The sequence below is a fragment of the Oncorhynchus nerka genome, linkage group LG24 (genome assembly GCF_034236695.1).
Source record: "Oncorhynchus nerka isolate Pitt River linkage group LG24, Oner_Uvic_2.0, whole genome shotgun sequence".
Taxonomy (NCBI): Eukaryota; Metazoa; Chordata; class Actinopteri; order Salmoniformes; family Salmonidae; genus Oncorhynchus; species Oncorhynchus nerka.
Genome location: NC_088419.1, coordinates 80587829 through 80603090, shown reverse-complemented (window position 1 = coordinate 80603090; position 15262 = coordinate 80587829). Strand labels below are relative to the sequence as shown.

Below are 15262 nucleotides of genomic sequence, written 5' to 3'. Positions count from 1 at the left end.
TCCAAATATTTTAGAAACAATTGTTATCTGGAATGTGCAATATTTGAAATTGAACTGTTGAGGTAAATTGTCCAAATAATTCAAGCTACTCTTGAATAACCATGCCGTAGGGATCACAATTATAGTGGCTATATATCCTTTCATGGCGATGAGTTACAGTACAATGGACATGCTAATTATAATCTCTACTGTAGTGCTGAGAGTATCTGCTGAGTGCTGCAGTGTGGATCAATACTGTTTAATCAATATCAGGCGGACAAGGAGTAATCAATACTTCATATGAGAGCAGAACCATGAAACCAAAGACCTGTGAAATGATTTCCTGCTGAGTTCAAATCCTTGGGTACTCACAATGTATTTCATTATCAGGGGCTCTGGGGAACCAATGATGAACCAGGGAGGATGGCAGGCATTACACAGTAACCAGAGTTCACGCAGACAAATATGTATGTATGTGTATATATTTTTTATTTTATTTAACCTTTTTTTATACAGGTTTTTCTCATTGAGATTACATTTATTTTTCACGAGAGACCTGGTCCAACAGCAGCAGGGAGAACAATGTTTCAGACAAAACAACTTACATACACTTAACACAACATTGAACAAAACTATAGACACACATACAGAACAACAACTACATATTACATTAAGAAACACAAATATCATAACAAAAAAACAGCTGACTTGTGTGTGTGGAAAACTCACTCAACTCTGAGGAATCTCTCCATTCACTACATGTACAAGCAAAACAAGATGCATACAGTTTTCTGAACAATTTACTAAAACCAAATGGAGCTTTTAATACTGTACATAGAAAATAAAAAGTGTAACAATTCCATTTTCAATTGAATAGACACTTTGTAGTACTGTGTTAAATGAGTTGTGTGGTAGGCCTCTGGTTTCAGGGAGCATCAGACATCAGCCTGAACACTGGACACCAGGGTTGGGGTCAATTCCAAGAAGTAAACTGAAATGAAATTGACCCCAACCCTGCTGGTCACACAAGGTGTGATATCAGGTGTCAGACTGAACAGTGGATTAGGGTTAGGATGTCAGATGTCAACCTTGTCTGTGTCTGGCAGCAGCCCCATTTCCTTCAGGATGACCGTCTCCAAGGACAAGTAGTCCTCATACTCCTTCATGGCCTCCTCCAAGATCTGCTCCACCTGCTTCTCTGGTATGATGGGTTCCTGGGAGGGGGACAGACCAAGGAAACATGCTTTTGGTTCATCTTGGAAAAGAGAAATTAATAACAACCACAGTCGTATGTTGTTCAATTTATTTCAACCCTTCAGACCAATTGTGAGACCTCTCACAACAACCTCACAGAGACAGATTCCCAGCTGTAGATAGTTTTCCATCATAGAGAAAATGTAGAACTCTTATCTCTGTGATCAGTAATTACTCTACCTCGTCAGAGAAATGCTAAGATCAGTTATATAAAGAAGGTCAACCAACCCATTGTATTGTCTTTCATAATATCCTTCTTTAAACCTAACCTCATTTAAAACATCAGAGTTTGTGGTCTCCCTAGCAACAGGCCAGGACTAGCAAGTACAAAAATTCAACGTGTGGTGTGAGAAAGTGAGAGGATAACAAAGTGAATGTTTTTTTAATATATAATGGCCATTTTGAATTTCCGTCTTATCAGGGCCAGACGGGAGAAAATCTAAACACACACACATTTCTGAAAACAGTAATCACCGTGTTTGGTTTTAAATTCTTGAGGTCTGCGTCTTTGTAGCCTACTCATAAAAGTATTTGGTCTGGATGGAATTTAATTTGTGTGTTTCTCTCCAAATGAGTGCAAAATAATAGGTTGGGAGACATGTCTGAATTGAATGTTGGTTGTTTACTTGAAAAGAAATGTATTCACTAGCCTTAAGATAGTCTTCGATCATCTTAAGTCAGCGGGTTAGGGGATTTATTCTAAACTTTCATTTGTGCCATAACAGTAATTTTGTTCTGTCTGTTTGGGAAGAAAGACAGAATAAATATACATGAGCTCTGGGACAAATGCGCTATCATTGTTGCACAAAGATATACAACTGTGTTTCAATCATAATCACTGTAATTTTCCCTTATATGTAGATGGTGTATAGTTTAGATTGGGAGTAGACATTCCATGGTGGGTGGCAAAGATCATTTAAATCTGATGATTTAGAATGATCTTAAATGGTTACAGACTAAATACTGTTTAATGAGAATGAGAGCATTTAAAGACTGAGTGAATTAAAGGTGAATTAAACAAACTCAAAGTTTGCTCAACAACAACTAGAACCAAACTGGCAAGGTGTTCTTTCAGGGGGACACAAGGGGAAGTATACGTATTTTTTCCAGTAACCTTGGTTGAAATCACAGCCATAAATTGCCCACTCAAGCATCAGATAGTGGGTCTAATGGTTATGTGAAACCAGTTAGCTAGTTTGGCAAGGAATGCTTTCCTTAGCCTGAAAGGTTTGATAAACCAGTGAACTAGTTTGGCAAGGAATGCTTTCCTTGGCCTGAAAGGTTTGATAAACCAGTTAACTAGTTTGGCAAGGGATGCTTTCCTTGGCCTGAAAGGTTTGATTAACCAGTTAACTAGTTTGGCAAGGAATGCTTTCCTTGGCCTGAAAGGTTTGATAAACCAGTTAATTAGTTTGGCAAGGAATGCTTTCCTTAGCCTGAAAGGTTTGATAAACCAGTTAACTAGTTTGGCAAGGAATGCTTTCCTTGGCCTGAAAGGTTTGATAAACCAGTTAACTAGTTTGGCAAGGAATGCTTTCCTTAGCCTGAAAGGTTTGATAACCGCTGTCCAGACATCTCTCTCTGATAGACCATTATGAATGTGGATATTACAGACTGTACACCTCTCCTTCTCTCTGCTGCTGAGAATCAAATACCAAGTAATGAGAGTGAACAGATTCCCGCTCCTCTCACACACTTGACTTTGCAGAATTGGACTGAGCACATCTACAGTTGAAGTCAGAAGTTTACATACACCTTAGCCAAATACATATAAACTCAGTTTTTCACAATTCCTGACATTTAATCCTAGTAAAAATTCCCTGTCTTAGGTCAGTTAGGATCCCCACTTTATATTAAGAATGTGAAATGTCAGAAGTAGAGAGAATTATTTATGTCAGATTTTATTTAATTCATTACATTCCCAGTGGGTCAGAAGTTTACATACACTCAGAAGTTTACATACACTTAGTATTTGGTAGCTTTCCTTTAAATTGTTTAACCTGTGTCAAACGTTTCGGGTAGCCTTCCACAAGCTTCCCACAATAAGTTGGGTGCATTTTGGCCCATTCCTCCTGACAGAGCTGGTGTAACTGAGTCAGGTTTGTAGGCCTCCTTGCTCACACATGCTTTTTTAGTTCTGCTCACACATTTTCTATAGGGTTGAGGTCAGGGTGTTGTGATGGCCAATAAGTTGACTTTGTTGTCCTTAAGCCATTTTTCTACAACTTTGGAAGTTGTGGCAAAATTGATCCATTTGGAAGACCCATTTGCGACCAAGCTTTAACTTCTTGACTGATGTCTTGAGATGTTGCTTGAATATATCCACATAATTTTCCATCCTCATGATGCCATCTATTTTGTGAAGTGCGCCATTCCCTCCTGCAGCAAAGCACCCCCACACCATGATGCTGCAACCCCTGTGCTTAACGGTTGGGATGGTGTATTTCAGCTTGCGAGCCTCCCCCTTTCCTCCAAACATAATGATGGTCATTATGGCCAAGCAGTTAAATATTTGTTTCATCGGACCAGAGGACATTTTTACAAAAAGTACGATCTTTGTCCCCATGTGCAGTTGCAAACTGTAGTCTGGATTTCTTATGGCGGTTTTGGAGCAGTGGCTTCTTCCTTGCTGAGCGGCCTTTCAGGTTATGTCGATATAGGACTCGCTTTATTGTGGATATGGATACTTTTGTATCTGTTTCCTCCAGCATCTTCACAAGGTCCTTTGCTGTTGGTCTGGGATTGATTTGCACTTTTCGCACGAAAGTACGTTCATCTCAGGAGACAGAACGCATCTCTTCCTGAGAGGTATGACGGCTGCGTGGTCAAATGGTATTTATACTTGCGTACTATTGTTTGTACAGATGAACGTGGTACCTTCAGGCACTTGGAAAATGCTCCCAAGGATGAACTAGACTTGTGGAGTTCTACAAAAAAGAATCTGAGGTCTTGGCTGATGTCTTTTGATTTTCCCATGATGTCAAGCAAAGAGGCACTGAGTTTGAAGGTAGGCCTTAAACTACATCCACAGATACACCTCCAATTGACTCAAAGGATATCATCTGTCATTGCCAACAAAGGGTATATAACAAAGTATTGAGATAAACTTTTGTTATTGACCAAATACTTATTCTCCACCATAATTTGCAAATCAATTCATTAAAAATCCTCAATGTGATTTTCTGGATTTTTTTCCCTCATTTTGTCTGTCATAGTTGAAGTGTACCTATGATGAAAAGTACAGGCCTCTCTCATCTTTTTAAGTGGGAGAACTTGCACAATTGGTGGCTGACTAAATACTTTTTTGCCCCACTGTATATATATTTTTTAAATGCGCAGACAGTCCAACTTTAAGCAGGCAATATTCGATGCTCTGGCTTTAAACGTATGAGCTAAAAATGGCAAAACTTTAGAACCAGTTTGAATCGGTTCTGACCATGTGACATTATACACAGATAATGTTTTCCATCAGTTAATAATCATCTCTATATACTGTATCTCACCGTCTTCTTTCTCAGCTCCTCTGCCTCGTAGTCTTTCTTCTCCTTGGCTCTCATCTCCCTCCTCTTCTCAAAGTACACCAGCCTGTCCACCTCCTTCTCAAAGTACTTACTCATGCTCAGCTTCTACACACACACACACACACACGCACGCAGACGGAGGATGGTAGAGCTATATAAAACGCATTGGAGAAAATAAAACACAGATGGTAAAATTTAATACATCCTGTTGTCCTAGAGGCCACCTCCAGTACAAACCTCATTGCTGGAGGGGCTGCGAAGTGTCCATGGGATCTCCAGAATATGCAGAGTGCCCAGGTGATCAGACACAGCCAGGAGATGCTGCTTTGCTGTTTGTACAACCAACAAAAAGTGAATCAGATTAATACAGAACTTTCTGAATCGAACAATAAATAAATACAGGGATCCAGCAGCAGCAGCATTAGCAACATAGCCTGGTTCCAGATCTGTTTGTGCTGTCTTGTCAATTCCTACTGCCACAATGACCATACGAGTTGGCAAGACAGCACAAACAGATCTGGGACCATGTTGGCAGCACCAAGATCAGCGGCAACTCACAAGAGACGATCCAGGGTTTGATGCATGTGATCTGGGTGGCAGTGATGTTCTGGGTCTGGGAGGGCTCATGGGTCTTCTCCAGAAGGTCCCACACATCAATGTTCCCGTCCTCCTTACCGATGAAGAGCACAGCTGGACGTGACTGGGACCAGTATCCCACAGTGCACTTCTTCTGAGAACACGATGACTGAATGATGGGGCCGTTCTGATAGGTCGTAGATCACAACAAGTTCAAATGCTTAAAAACATTCTATAAGCCTTATCATAAAACCTTATAAAGGCTCATATATACTTACAACAAGTTAGAATGCATTATAACCGCAGGGTTTAAGTTAAGTGATACCAAATTATCTTAATGAGTCTGTGTTTGACCAAATGTTGTTATTGTTGTTACCGTGACGCCCTCCTTCCAGATGGCAAAGGTCCATCCTCCCACGGTCAGAATGATGTCTTTAAAGAAGGGAGACCGACGAACAGTGTTCACCTGCCCATCATGGATTATAAACCGATGAGAGGGCTTGGCACCTGAAAAACATAGAGAAGTAGACAGAAACAGAGAGAGAGACAGAGAGAGAGAGAGTGTGCGGTTAAAGTTGGCAAAAAACACACACATTTCTTTCAACGGGGCTGGGCGGTGACATGGGGGAGAAGCTTAAGCCCACCCTCTTCAACATATATATCAACGAATTGGCGAGGGCACTAGAACAATCTGCAGCACCCGGCCTCACCCTACTAGAATCTGAAGTCAAATGTCTACTGTTTGCTGATGTATGGTTCTTCTGTCCCCAATCAATGAGGGCCTACAGCAGCACCTAGATCTTCTGCACAGATTCTATGAGACCTAGGCCCTTACAGTATATCTGTTAGACAAAAATAATGGTGTTCCAAAAAAGGTCCAGTTGCCAGGACCACGAATACAAATTCCATCTAGACACCGTTGTCCTAGAGCTCACAAAAAACTATACATACCTCAGCCTAAACATCAGCATCACAGGTAACTTCCACAAAGCTGTGAACGTTCGGAGAGACAAGGCAAGAAGGGCTGTCTATGCCATCAAAAGGAACATAAAATTCAACATACCAATTAGGATCTGTCTAAAAATACTTGAATCAGTTATAGAACCCATTTCCCTTTATGGTTGTGATGTCTGGGGTCCGCTCACCAACCAAGACTTCACAAAATGGGACAAACACCAAATTGAGACTGCATGCTGAATTCTGCAAAAATATCCTCCATGTATAATGTAAAACACCAAATAATGCATACAGAGCAGAATTAGGCCGATACCCGCTAATTATCAAAATCCAGAAAAGAGACAAATTCTACAACCAACTAAAAGGAAGCAATTCCCAAACCTTCCATAACAAAGCCATTACCTGCAGAGAAATGAACCTGGAGAAGAGTCCCCTAAGTATGCGGATCCTGGGGCTCTGTACACAAACACAAACAGAGTCCACAGAGCCCCAGGACAGCAACACAATTAGACCCAACCAAATCATGAGAAAACAAAAAGATAATTACTTTGAGAAAGAATTTACAAAAAAAACTGAGAAAACTAGAATGCCATTTGGCCCTAAACAGAGAGTACACAGTGGCAGAATACCTGACCACTGTGACTGACCCAAAATTAAGGAAATATTTGACTATATACAGACTCAGTGAGCATAGCCTTGCCATTGAAAAAGGCCACTGAAGGCAGACCTGGCTCTCAAGAGAAGACCTGTTGGCACAAGAAAAGGGAAACCAGTGAAGAACAAACACCATTGTAAATACAACCTATATTTTTATTTATTTATTTCCCCTTTTGTACTTTAACTATTTGCACATCATTCCAACTCTGTATATAGACATAATATGACATTTGTTATGTCTTTATTCTTTTGGAACTTTTGTGAGTGTAATGTTTACTGTTAATCTTTTACTGTTTATTTCACTTTTGTTTATTATCTATTTCACTTGCTTTGGCAATGTAAACATCTGTTTCCCATGCTAATGAACCCCTTAAATTGAATTGAAATTGAATTGAGAGAGAGAGAGATTACCCCAGTTCAACCACATAGGAGATGAACCATATTGTCAGGCGGTGGGTGGAGCTGGTGCATGAAGTCAGGTGCAGGAGAGCAGAGATGAGTGAACAACGCACTTTACTCAAGAAAATAGCACAAGTAACAGTACCAATGTGCGAACAATAACGGTTGCTACAAAACATGGGTGAAAACAGCACCCGCACAAAACCAGCCGGAAATGTACCGACATGAACAATAAACAATGACACACAAAGATATGGGGTAAAAAGAGAGTTAAATACATGACCAGTATTTGGGAGATGAAAACCTGGTGTGTGGGAAAACGAGACAAAACAAATGGAAAATGAAAAATGGATCGGCGATGGCTAGAAGACCAGTGACGTCGACCGCCGAACACCACCCAAACAAGGAGAGGCATCGACTTCGGCAGAAGTCGTGACACACATGAAAATGAGTCTGAGGTAGGTATGTGTGTCTGTGTCTGAATGTTTCATCAAGATTTGAATCAACAGTGGTGCCATTTCCAAGGACCAGTATCTTCCTATTGGGATACAGTAATAACGTTAAAGCTAAATAAACAGTCTACTGACCACTAGGAGCACATTTTATATTATAATAATGTCATTTCCCTTGGGAACCATTTCCCCCTTTACCATTAACTAACATGAGGAGCGTGCTTTATAGGGAGCAATTTACCATTAATGTACAAGCAAATAACCTTTGTCTACCCTGACGCTGTTGTGACACGAGACACAGTTTATTATTAAGTAATCACATTCCTGTGCCCTGCCAAAACAAGATGAGGGAACCAAGTTTAATCTCCTGTAATTGGTCATAAATTGCTGAATGACTAAATACTTTAGTAGTGATACTATTGTAGTCTAGCAGCCATGATATTAAATCTATTTCCCAGACAGTAAATGCCTTGTTTTGTTTCTTGACTGCCTCAAATCTCTTGTGCTTAAACAAACTATGATTAGGAGGAGAATAGGAGATCCTGAAGGCATTGTTTGAGTCTCCATGGAATCTGTAGAGCAGTTACATTCATGATACTTAAGATATATGTAACAAGCAACCAATCTCCCTGATTACTCAGAGCTCTAGAGGTTTAGGAGATGATGTATTTTCCTTGGCTGTGAACCAACGGACGTGTTAACTGTAAGAGTATAGTTTAAATGATATTATAGCCCCTCTCATATATGATGATCTTACTGAACAGTCGTCCAGAGTCGTTGTCCTTCTCCAACTTCCAGTCTGTGTACACAAGCTCTCCATCCTGAGGGCAAAAAGTGGTAGAAAGAACAAGTTGTAGCTGAGTTTTACCTTAGTGTAACTAAGCCCCAGGATGGATAGTTTACAGTTGGCATACAGTATGAAGTGACCTGTGACTTGAATTGAGTTCTTCATGAAAAGTATTAACTCCATAACTCATCAATGAAACACATTCCACCTCTAGTAGTACGTACTTTTCAGTTACTTGATAATAGTTCCCCCTTGGAACTTCCTTCCATCCATCCATATAATAGTTATGGAGAAGAAAGGCTACGTTACCTCGGTCCCTGCGTATAACCGGGTGCAGATGTCCTCCAGCGGTTTGAGTTGTTTGGCTGAAGGCACTCTGAGCAGGGCGTACTCTGGAGCAACCTCTGACCTCTCTGCATTCAGGTGGGCCCTGTCTGTCAGGGGTTAATAGGGGGAAGCACAGAGTGAGCAGTGTTGTTATGCAGTTAAACATCATAGTTAGGGCATTTATTCCAGATAGCCTTTTGTAGCTCTTTAATGACTGTTACTCTGTGAGTGAAACAGCCAGGGCAGTTGACCGGAGAGCACGCGGGGCTGTGGCTCTGTAAGGCTTGGTACCAGCTCAGTCATCTGACCACCACCAACAGGAGAGGGAGAAGGAGAGGAGCGGCCTTTTCAGTGACAAAAGCCCCACTGTCTGCAGTGATAGTGCAGGACTCGACAGCATGTTCACAGCCCTTTATCGCCATATTATATTAGCTATCTCTAGGGTATGATCACTACACACTATTAGTTATAGGAGATGTAGGCTACTCATTAGAACTGTGGTTAAGATCAAATTGGGTTACACTAACAAACGTTCCAGTGATGACTGATGACATTGATCATCATAGTGTCATTGATGACACGAAGATCACCACCTTCTACAATCTAAACCTAGTGTTCCTATTGGGTTGGAGGATTGTAGGGAGGAGTCTTTAAGACAGGACAGGTAACACCTTCCAATCAAGACTCTCTACCTGACCTTCCATTCTCTAACAGACAAAGCCGCTACCCACCTTAACTCAAGACAGCTGACCCTATTCATTACATAGATCATATCGAAACAGCCCACGACATGCCCAAAAAAACGCCCCAAAAATTCAGCACCTTTTAGGTTCAGTAACTGAAAATGAATTCATTCCATAACCACTAAGAAAGCTGTGTGTATAAATGCAGATCTTAAAGCAGCAAGACAAAGGCAGGTTTTCTTCTTGATGTACCACCCGAGACACAGGAACATCTTTTGGCCCCAGGGGCTCAGCAGCATATTGCAAACAGCTGACAGTCAACAAGGTTAATGCCCCCTGACTATGAGAGCCTTGTCTAGGTCTGGGACCGATCGTTTAATAAAACAGTATGAAACCAGAGGCGAGAAGGGTGAGATGGGTGAGGGGGGGTGGTGAAGGGAGAGACGGCCATGCCCCACTGATCATAGTGCTCACTGATCCAAAGTAGAATCTGAGACAGTGGCACACTCAAACACATACACAAGCATGTCGAACGCAATGTACAGACACACTGACAAACACATCATACACTCCACAGACAGTGTGTGCCCTGCGGGTCCATTACAAAGAGTAACTAGTCTCTTATATCTTTATCTCCTAAGAGTCTTGATTTGAAGACAGATGTTGTTTTGGCTTGCTGTTTAGTGTTCCGCTCATCTGTGTTGCTTCAAGGGGTTAGAAATAAGGGAGAATGAAAATAGGAAAAGAAAGAGTGACAGCAAGAGAAATAAAGATGCTCACCTGCATCACTGCCTGAAGGAGAAGGAGAGAGAAAAACGGTAGAGGAAGAAGGTAAATACTCACCTGCGTTGCTACCTGTATGGTTGTCACAGGTGTTGTCTCGCAGGCTGATTTTCAAAGGGCTGTATTCCCCGCTGGTATCAATCTTAGGCAGGGAAACCTGACACATGACAAGACGATAGCTTTGACATCTATCTAATGCCTTTAGAGAACTGTCAAACACACAGTACATTCCAAAAATAGGCAACACTAGGAACACCACTCTCCCTTCATATTTTCTATGTGTATTTCCGACAGATCAGAAGTGTAGGGGAAAATTAAAGTGTAGATAAAGGGGTTGAAGTGGAGACTGAACCTTGGTTTCTGGGGTCATACCAGGAGTGTTACCATTTAACCAAGGGGTCTGTTATAAATCAGTAATGGTACAGTATGATATATGCTGTACCCTGATGAGTGGTTTCCATGTGAGGTCGAGGTGTTTGAAGGTGTTGGGAACACCGTGAGGATTCTCCAGGGGTTTCTCCTCCACCTTCTGTTTCCGCTGGTCGGCCATGGTCTGGAGTACCCTCGGAGCACGAATATCCCAGAACATCACACAGCTGGTAGGGAGAGAGACGGACACAGGGAGAACAAAATAAACAAACAAAAACACCAACAAAGAGACAGGACCTAACATTTGATACATCTAAATTATAATTGTATTGTTTTTCATTCAATATTCTATTTTTTATTTTTTATAAAACGATTGCATTTAGTCAGTCATTTAATATTAATGTCACTTTGTACCAATCAGGGGCGCAGGTGACGATCTGAACACATATTCCATTCTTGTTCTCCATCGGTACCCCCATTCTAGAGACCTTATCAGAATGAAAGAGAGAAAATGAATGAATATCTACTACACCACAGGTAGGCTTTTCAGTCCTTGTCACGGTGAGTAATGATATCCCATTTAGGGTCGGAACCTTGTCCTAATAAAAGGGAGCACTTGGGAGCATAGACCATTGTGCAGCTGTATTTAAGTCCTAGAATAATGCTATCACTCCCTCTATGGTTTTACAGGTTTGGCTCCCTGGGGACACTTTGATAATTGCCTGGTTTCACTTAAACCAACGACTGTCCGTGGATTGCAACGAAGCGTTGCACCACCCACACGCTTCTTTAGACATAAGACAAAAGACACACTTTATTAGATGGTATAACCAATGAATGTTCACTCACTTTAAACACAGGGCATACAAGGAGATTGAGGAAGGGATAACTTCGTTACTATCCACCTCTTTAATAAAAACCATGCGAATGTAGCCTGGGTGTCAAGTCTGTTTCTGCTCTCTTGCCAACTCCTTCTGGAATTGTCATGCTCAATATTACACTGGTACCCAGGCTAGTGTGAAAGGCTTGTAGTGATATTACTACTAAGACAGCACTATATAGGCATCACGACAAGTCACTTGAAGATACGAGTTACCATTTCCTGCTCTGACCTGTTAGGGAGGTTTGTGTTGACAAGATCCCTGACATAGAGATGATCTCTATGGTGCTTCCTGACGTAGATGGACCACAGCAATTATGTCTAAAAGCCTGTTGTGACATTCACCCTTGACCACTCCTATAAAGCTATTCCTATAGACCTTCTCTACTGTGACTACTTTCACTGATCATCTATCTCAGATCCTGCTAAAAATGTATTGTGTAACGGTCAAAGTGCTTTTAAGTCAGATTGGATCGTAAATTAAACAGGGTCATCATACCAAAATTAGACTCATAAATCATTAGTGTGATAAGAGGACCTAGCTAACCCTTTTAACGTAAGTGTTTGAATATCAGTGTGTAAATTAGGTGTGAAGGCTTAAAAATGTCAGTTCTCACTGGACCCTGGTAGGTTGGTACTTTGTTAAGTGTATTTACTTTAGATTTCATAAGGTGTGGCCTCCCGAGTGATGCAGTGGTCTAAGGCAATGCCTCGCAGTGCTAGCTGTGCCACTAGAGATTCTAGGTTAGAGTCCAGGCTCTGTCGCAGCCGGCCGCGACCGGGAGACCCATGGGGCGGCTCACAATTGGCCCAGAGTCATCCGGGTTAGGGGAGGGTTTGGCCGGCAGGGATGTCCTTGTCCCATTGCGCACTAGCGATTCCTGTGGTGGGCCAGGCACAGTGCACGCTGACACTACAGTGTTTCCGCCGACACATTGGTGCGGCCTGGTTGAGTTGTGTTTTGGAGGACACACGGCTCTCGACCTTCGCCTCTCCCGAGTCCGTACGGAAGTTGCAGTGATGATACAAGACTGTAACTACCAATTGGATACCACGAAATTGGGGTGAAAAAAGGGGTAAAACATTTGTGGTGAGAGCCGAGTGTGTTGAGACCAAAACTTTCAAGAATTATTCATTTGGACAAAAACAGAAAAGTCATATCACATTAGTATTTTCCCATGGTAAGAAATCACAATCAAATAATTAGCTAATAAAACATCTTAAAGGGATAGTTCAGGATTTTTGCAACTACTAACTGGATGGAGAGAAATATTCACAAGTTCATCTAACTCATCCCCTCACAGTAACTCCCCTCATCCCCCTACAGTTCCTCCCCTCATCCTCCTACAGTTCCTCCCCTCATCCCCCTACAGTAACTCCCCTCGTCCCCTACAGTTCCTTCCCTCATCCCCCTACAGTAACTCCCCTCATCCCCCTACAGTAACTCCAACCATCCCCCTACAGTAACTCCCCTCATCCTCCTACAGTTCCTCCCCTCATCCCCCTGCAGTTCCTCCCCTCATCCCCCTGCAGTTCCTCCCCTCATCCCCCTGCAGTTCCTCCCCTCATCCCCCTGCAGTAACTCCCCTCATCCCCCTAAAGTAACTCCCCTCATCCCCCTACAGTTCCTCCCCTCATCCCCCTCCCCTGCAGTAACTCCCCTCATCCCCCTAAAGTAACTCCCCTCATCCCCTACAGTAACTCCCCTCATCCCCCTCACAGTTCCTCCCCTCATCCCCCTACAGTTCCTCCCTCATCCCCCTACAGTTCCTCCCCTCATCCCCCTACAGTAACTCCCCTCATCCCCCTACATTTCCTCCTCTCATCCCCCTACAGTAACTCCCTCATCCCCTTACAGTTCCTCCCCTCATCCCCCTACAGTTCCTCCCCTCACCCCCTACAGGTCCTCCCCTTTTCCCCTACAGTTCCTCCCCTCATCCCCCTACAGTTCCTCCCCTCATCCTCCTACATTTCCTCCCCTCATCCTCCTACATTTCCTCCCCTCATCCTCCTACAGTAACTCCCCTCATCCCTCTACAGTAACTCCCCTCATCCCCCTACAGTTCCTCCCCTCATCCCCCTACATTTCCTCCCCTCATCCTCCTACAGTAACTCCCCTCATCCCCCTACAGTTCCTCCCCTCATCCCCCTACAGTTCCTCCCCTCATCCCCCTACAGTTCCTCCCCTCACCCTCCTACAGTTCCTCCCCTCACCCTCCTACAGTAACTCCCCTCATCCCCCACAGGTCCTCCCCTCATCCCCCTACAGTTCCTCCCCTCATCCCCCTACAGTATCTCCCCTCATCCCCTACAGTAACTCCCCTCATCCCCCACAGTTCCTCCCCTCATCCCCCTACAGTTCCTCCCCTCATCCCCCTACAGTTCCTCCCCTCATCCCCCTACAGTTCCTCCCCTCATCCCCCTACAGTACCTCCCCTCATCCCCTACAGTTCCTCCCCTCATCCCCCTACAGTTCCTCCCCTCACCCTCCTACAGTAACTCCCCTCATCCCCCCACAGTTCCTCCCCTCATCCCCCTACAGTTCCTCCCCTCATTCCCCTACAGTAACTCCGTACCTCAAAGGTTCCCGGCAGCCACTGGATGTCTGTAATGGGTGCTTTGTGGCCATTCTCTATGCCTGAGACAGCACAGTAACGCACCACAGGGGTTTCATTCTCCCGCTTGTCTTCAAAGCCCTGCTGGGGTGACAAACACACAGGGATTACAGCAAACAGCAGGGTGTTAGTCACACAATACAGCAAACAGCAAACAGCAGGGTGGCATAAGCACGGTCAGGTCAATCAACAGGTTCCATACCATAATAGCACTATGGAGGATACAGAGTGAAATACTTTAATGTCCCAGAATTGTCCTTTCTATTCTACTAAAGACAGAATTGAAATAATATACAGTTAGTTGCTTTGCTAACAGTGGAAATTAAGAATGTGGTTTATATTATATACAGAAGGACTTTAGTTTTTTGCTCTAAATGGTTTAGGACCTAGAGCAGTGCATGTGATTTCACTTTGCACTTTGGCCACCGCTGTCGTTGGCTCTGTTTCTCATTAAGACTGAGATCACTGGCTGATTGGAAAGAGATGTAGACTTAGCAGTAAAGCTGCATGCTTGGAGAGTGCTGTATATGTTACTGTTTGTGCATGTCTACTGGGTTCTGGCACCCTTTTCCCTATATACTGTAGCGCACTACTTTTGACCGGGGACAATAGGGCTCTGGTCAAAAGTAGGGCACTATGTAGGGGATAGTGTGCCATTTGGGACATAGCCTGTCTCTACAAAAGGTGTGAATATGGCAGGTTAGGACATACACACGTTCCCTTAAAACCGTACGGGGGGTTTACAAGGCATTAACAGGTGCTAGTAAAGGACATCTTTAGCTGATAGAACTGCCATTGTTTGTTCTGAAAACACATAGCTGTAATCAGGTGTGTGTGTGTGTGTGTGTGTGTGTTTTAGGCCATGAAAGACCTATCAAGGGCATAGAGGGGTTAGGCAACAACTGGAGTGTGGTGTGTGTGTGTGTGTGTGTGTGTGTGTGTGTGTGTGTGTGTGTGTGTGTGTGTGTGTGTGTGTGTTTTAGGCCATGAAAGACCTATCAAGGGCATAGAGGGGTTAGGCAA

At 43.1% G+C, this 15262-nt stretch overlaps 1 protein-coding gene across 3 annotated transcripts in view; it reads right to left on the bottom strand.

Moving 5' to 3' along the window:
- Positions 1–447: 447 nt before the first annotated feature.
- The window catches only part of dnai3 (dynein axonemal intermediate chain 3), a 28155-nt gene continuing 13340 nt past the window's right edge, over positions 448–15262 (bottom strand). The window contains exons 13-23 of one of the 3 annotated variants that reach the window (XM_029633217.2): positions 14201–14323; positions 11159–11232; positions 10818–10971; positions 10436–10532; positions 8892–9016; positions 8553–8616; positions 5707–5837; positions 5313–5517; positions 4992–5083; positions 4737–4859; positions 448–1193 (exon numbers count right to left, since the gene is read on the bottom strand). In XM_029633217.2, the coding sequence (XP_029489077.1) occupies positions 1056–1193; positions 4737–4859; positions 4992–5083; positions 5313–5517; positions 5707–5837; positions 8553–8616; positions 8892–9016; positions 10436–10532; positions 10818–10971; positions 11159–11232; positions 14201–14323 (1326 nt within the window). In that variant the 3' untranslated portion in view covers positions 448–1055. The remainder of the gene's footprint in view (positions 1194–4736; positions 4860–4991; positions 5084–5312; positions 5518–5706; positions 5838–8552; positions 8617–8891; positions 9017–10435; positions 10533–10817; positions 10972–11158; positions 11233–14200; positions 14324–15262) is intronic. The other 2 variants (XM_029633219.2, XM_029633218.2) reach the window with 2 other exon arrangements.